At 35.6% G+C, this 6000-nt stretch overlaps 1 protein-coding gene across 5 annotated transcripts in view; it reads right to left on the bottom strand.

Moving 5' to 3' along the window:
* Window positions 1-1248: 1248 nt before the first annotated feature.
* The window catches only part of agbl1 (AGBL carboxypeptidase 1), a 268981-nt gene continuing 264229 nt past the window's right edge, over window positions 1249-6000 (bottom strand). For all 5 annotated transcript variants that reach the window (XM_055192774.2, XM_073868563.1, XM_055192771.2 and 2 more), the window contains one exon: window positions 1249-4825. In XM_055192774.2, the coding sequence (XP_055048749.1) occupies window positions 4546-4825 (280 nt within the window). In that variant the 3' untranslated portion in view covers window positions 1249-4545. The remainder of the gene's footprint in view (window positions 4826-6000) is intronic.

Genomic DNA, 6000 nt, shown 5'->3' with positions numbered 1-6000 from the left:
TCCTGGTTGGGAGTATTTACGTCCTAATACAAACATCATCATTTTAAAAGTATTTGATTAAGTATAATATGGTCCAGTGGGCCGTATTAGAATTTACCTCGGGCCGCCAGTTGCCCATCCCTGATATATATATATATATATATATATATATATATATATATATATATATATATATATATATATATATATATATATATATATATATATATATATATATATATATATATATATACATACATAGAAACAAATAAGTCTACTTTTGCTACTCTTTATTTAAACTTTTTTGCTCATGCAGCAGTGTGGACGCTCCTCAGATCTTCTCTCTTCGGCTCTGTCTGTAGTGAGATAGCTTGACTGTAGGTGAATTAAGGTTGTCTGAATCACCTCAGCACCTGACAGCACCCATCAGCAGATAATGTGGAGAAATATTATTTTCTGGTGTGGACGGCACCTCACCAATGATATTACAGAGCGATAATAACATGAGAAAAGAGTCGACAGATCCTTTCAATAGCACTCAGTCCCAGTGAGTTATAAACATGTTAGCACAAACTGCACATGGTGGACTAAACCAAGCAGATTTAATGTTCGCAATTTCAACTATTTTTAAGAAATAATACATATATAGGAACTACACCGCTGTACCTGTATCAATATAGTCACAAATAAAAGGTTAAAAGCTGTAACTAAATATTAAAATATAAATGAATATAACAGACTTTACCTTACAGGCTAAATTATGTTATGGATTGAAAAGCATACAAAAAAGATACATATTTTTGGCTCTTATAATCTTTCGGCACCACAGACAGAAAATGCAACTGCAATGGCAGATTTTCCTTTGAGCTAAACCTGTCAGCATCTCATTGTTTTCTTTTGGTTGGTTCATGAGTTTAAACATGGGTTGATATAAGTTAGTGTTGTACTGTAGCTTCTCTCATAACCAAAGATTGTGTTTGTCAGGATAACTCAATATTACTCACATTAGGTTGTAGCGAACGCTCCAAGGTTTACAAGTGCACACTTTGCTGTTGTAAAACCAATTTCTTCACAGAAACCCAATATCAAACACTTAATCGAATTTGAAAAAAGCAAATCAACAAAAGACTACAACCACAAATAACCTTTCATAGACTGTATTATGTTAAATACAGCATCTCTTTAAATACTGTTTCAATATGTGCACTAAAATGGACCACCCTTGTCAAGAATGCTTGTATTGGCAGTTTTGTCATATAAAAGTAATAATTCAGTATTACAGTGCAAATGGCTTTATTTTTTTAAATCAATTATTTATATGTATATATGTATGTATTGCATATAAATACATACATACACTGCATATAAACATACAGACAGGCAGACAGAACATTAAAATGGCAAAATAGTAGGATTTACACAAGTGATCTTAAACTTGGACCCCACTGTATAATAACAAAAGTCATAGTTAAAATATCTATAACATTTTTATCACCTCAACACTGATAATCAGACGGAAAAATGAAACATACTAAAAATATAAATATTTACTAACTGCTAACATAATAAACATTCAAAGTAAACTTTATCTGCAGTGCTATCATATTTACGATAAAAACCCTGTTATATAACAGGCATACTTGAATTACTCCGGTAAGCTACTGTACCTGTCTGTACTACTACGGTTAACAGTAAGAACAGTCGTAAACACATTATGGGGTGGATCCAGGATTTGGTTATATTACGACATTTTTACGAAAACATTACTAGTGTGCAACTTGACACACAACAATGTCACTAATATATGTTAAGATATGTCAATGCAAGATGTTTTTAAGTCAGATCAAATACGCATTTTAGTCTGGGACTAGGATAAGCCTAGTCTGTGAAACCGCCTCAATATGCTACAATTTGAGATGCATGAGACACTGCAAAGACCAAACCATTTGCATTTCGTACGACTACACGAAAGTGAATTATTATTCAAGTGTTGCTCTAAACATTAAGTAGCTTGGATTCGCAAAGATTACGGGTGACGGATAAAATCTCATCTTACATTCATTGATTCTTGCTCTCTAAATATTTCGGTATGAAGCTTAAATAAACAGTTTAACCAAACAGTCGCTCATCATTTACTTTTGTTGTTCAAAAACCAAATGATTTTCTCTTCCGAAGTACAAAATATTAGATTATTTGCTTATTATACCACGTCGCTGTTATATGCTTCATTCTGATTGGTTGAGAAATGTTCAATGGGTGTTGATTATTTTTCTGTAAAACGCATACCTGACATGTCTGTCTTAAAACAACCACCGGAGTAATGTTTGTGGTAACCGTGGTATAAGCTTCACGTCGTGCCGCATTACCACCTTGGCTGTGTGTTATTTTCGAATAATTCAATGGCTCGTCGTCAATTATTCCTTACTTGCTGATTGAAATGATCAGCGGGCCGCATGCACTTTCGAGCTGCCACTCTTTATTACGTGCTTTATTAAGCAAGTCATAATGTACCATAGTACTGAATCATCCACCAACTCAATAAGTTATTAATTAAATGATGTTCGCTTAGAAATAAAGTAATACGGGCTTCGAACAAATGATGAGGGGGATAGATGATGAAAGTATTTTCGGTAACACTTTCTATGTCCATATTTATAATGCTCGTAATACTTTTATATACTTAGAATGCAGATAATTGTAACGGCATTATTTATGCATTATGTTGTGGTCATAATGTTTATTGACTTTGCATTTGTCACTTTAAGCAGTAACAGACCAATCATTTTATGAAATTTATTCAACTAATTTTGGGAGGAGAATGGGCACGTGATCCAACCAATCAGCGTGAAGAGGTGCCTATAAATAGCAGTCCCTCACCTCTGTCCCGTGACAGTTTTTTGCAGCATCCCTCCTCCACCCTATCACCTCCTTTTATCTAGTTTCATTTATCCCAGTTAAAGAAGTGGAAGCACTCTGGGTTCGGGATAAATTTCCGAACTCGGAGCCCGTCGCTCTGACAGTATGGCAAAAAAGGCTTTATCTTATTCTCTATCAATTACATGTTCATTCGAACTTTTGAAACAGATGTAAAAGATAAAGATATGAAACCTAGAGTCCCAGAAAAAATCGTCCAAAAAATGTCCTAGCTGTCAATGGGGCAGTACAGTACATTTAAAAAAGGTACTAATATGTGTGGGACAGTGACAAAAATGGTTTGGCAAGATGAGAAATTCAAAAGTATTTTTAAAAAGCACGTGGCAGGTATTTTTCAATGCACATAGTGTGTTTATGTTAATTTTATTACATTTGCACAATTTAATGAAAGTTAAGACTGAATGGACCTAAAAAATGTCAAATGGTGTAACCTCCAATTGTGCCAAAGAATGAGAAATATTAAATATTTTATCCACCTTGATGGCATGTAAGCGTAATCGTAAAAATCATTTTAAAATATCAAACGAAAATACATTTTATTAGTTATTACTAAATGTAAATTTTAATGTGTTTTTGTAATATTGTCCGGACATATGCTAAAAACTACAGAGCCCCTAAGGTGACATTGTAGTAAAAAAATCTAAAGTTTAGTTTCATGTGCTCACGTGAAACTTTGATGGGCTCGCGTGAAGCTTTCATGTGCTCACGCAAAACCTTCATGTGCAGATTTTTTTTTTAAGTTTCATTTCGCGTAAAAGTGAAAGTTTCACGTGCGCACGCGAAACTAAACGCGGTAGTTTCACGTGCATACGTGAAAGTTTCACATGCATACGCGAAAGTTTTGCGTGCGCACGTGAAAGTTTCATGTGAGCACGCGAAACCAAGCTCCATTAAATTTTTGCTCCATGTCCCCTTAGGGGCTCCGTAGAAAACAGCTCTGTTTTCTAAATAATCTTTGACAAATTATGTAAAAATGTATGTAAAAAAAATCATGTTAGACTAAACTAGATGATTATATTTTATTTCACATTTTTTATGAATATATTTTCATAAAAAAAAAAAAAACTAGTTACACAAATTGACACAGACCGGTTACACCACATTGACATTTTTGCAAATATTCCCCAAATATTCTTTCAAAATGAAATGAAACCAGAAATTTTAGACTTGGTCCTCAAAATAGAGAATGTATGCAAGTAATCTGCAAATTTATGTTGAAATTTTAAACCTTTTACATTAAATGAATCATACGAACACACAAAAAATTAAAACTTCACGTCACTGACCCGTGTACATTGGTACTAATGTACCTATGAGGTCCTTTAATGAACTCTTTAGGTGCAGGTGTGCACTTTTTGAAAGGGTACCGCCCCAGTGACAGCTAGGGACCATTTTTTAACCATTTTTTTCCGACAGTGTATAATACATTATAAAAATATTATATTGTATTATAATATAATACGACCATGGTAAAAGTGCAAAGTTAATCATGTGCTATAACCAAATAATGCAAGGCTTCATAGAAATTGTTATCGAGTTTCCGAGTGAACTGTTTCAGGCTAAGCTACAGTAACACTCAAGACACTACTTTAATATAAAATATAAACAACAGAAAAGACAAACAAGAGGATCCTAATAAAAGTATCTGTTACTCATGTCCATGTTATTACACTGTCCACTCCTGATGCCTAAAGTTTCCAGGGCATCTTGCTGCAGGAAGTGAGGAAGCAGGTGAGATTTCCTGTCAGTAAGCCGCCGCCCCTTTTTGCAGACCTCAGCATCACCTTCATCCTCTTCCACGCTGGATGCGTTAGCATTCACCTCCGCGTCCAGATCGTTGGCACCGAACAGGTCGCTGCAGGACGAGTACTGGATCTCTTCTGCGCAGGGTGGCTCGTCATCCTCGCTGCAACTGTAGAATGAACGAAACGAAATTTTTAAAGCACAATAAAGTGCTATTAAGTCATCATTACGATATAAAATCAGGGAGAATAAATACGCCTGTTACTTCATCCACCAAAGGACACGTTGACCTTCGGCTCGCTGAGCATTTTGATTGACAGTAAACATAAAGCCCAGTCACACTAATCAGATCAAAACCACAGGGATCCACAGAGAAAGCGCATGTGACCGGCAATCTGATTCCACCCGTCCTCACCTCGCTTGATGCGCGCACACGTGCGCGTTTGTTTATCATTTTCTCTGCCTTGGGTGGAAATTAAAGGGAAAAATAACATCTGGTGTATACAATATTGTGTTTTTCCCTCTTCATTATATGGAAGAGATGAGATGATGCTGTAGGTGAAAGACGGAGCGAGTGGGAGCCCTCTCGTGAGACGCGTCCCTTTCGCAAACAAATCACGTCCTCTTGACTTGCAAAATGAACCAATTTGTTTTGCAGTTGTCAGGGCAGAAACAGGTGCACGTAACTTCTTTATTATTGCGCCTTCTATTGGGTATCCAAATTCGGGACACATAACAAGCGGAGATATTACTGTCTTTATTGTTGATGGAGCACCTGTTTCTCATTTGCATACACAGTATACAGGGCATTTGATTGAGGTTAATGTGGCCTTGAATATTCTAACAGCTCTTTAAAAGGAAATTAAACATATTTGCGAAGTCATTAAACGTTTATGTTTAAAAATACCTGGTGTTAACTAGGGCTGGGACAATTAATCGTGATTCATACCAATAATGCCTGTCTGATATGCACAGCTCTTTCATGTATTATGGCTCTTTGATCAGTAAGAAGTCCTTACCTTATCTAAATTCACTGCGAGTTTGAGTCGATTATAACATGCATTTAAAAAAAAACACTCGTCAAACATAACCATTATACATATTCTTTACTATCATGAAAATGCCTTAAAATGTTTCATGAATAGCGTGTGAGCTGAATTTCCTGGAGCTGCGTATGTAAATGTTATATCTTAGGCAGCGCATATTTTGTTTCTGCTCGAGAGTGCCCTCTGGCTTTTGGATGTTGCAGCATTTTACCGTAATTCATTAAAAAGCATAGCAAGCAGAATCGGACGATTTATCATCCCTGAGCTAGTGTAAACATCTGTTGTAAACTCTGTTTGA

Source organism: Misgurnus anguillicaudatus, chromosome 6, assembly GCF_027580225.2.
Source record: "Misgurnus anguillicaudatus chromosome 6, ASM2758022v2, whole genome shotgun sequence".
NCBI lineage: Eukaryota > Metazoa > Chordata > Actinopteri > Cypriniformes > Cobitidae > Misgurnus > Misgurnus anguillicaudatus.
Note: the sequence above shows the minus strand (reverse complement) of the source record. Positions and strands in the feature narration are given on the sequence as shown.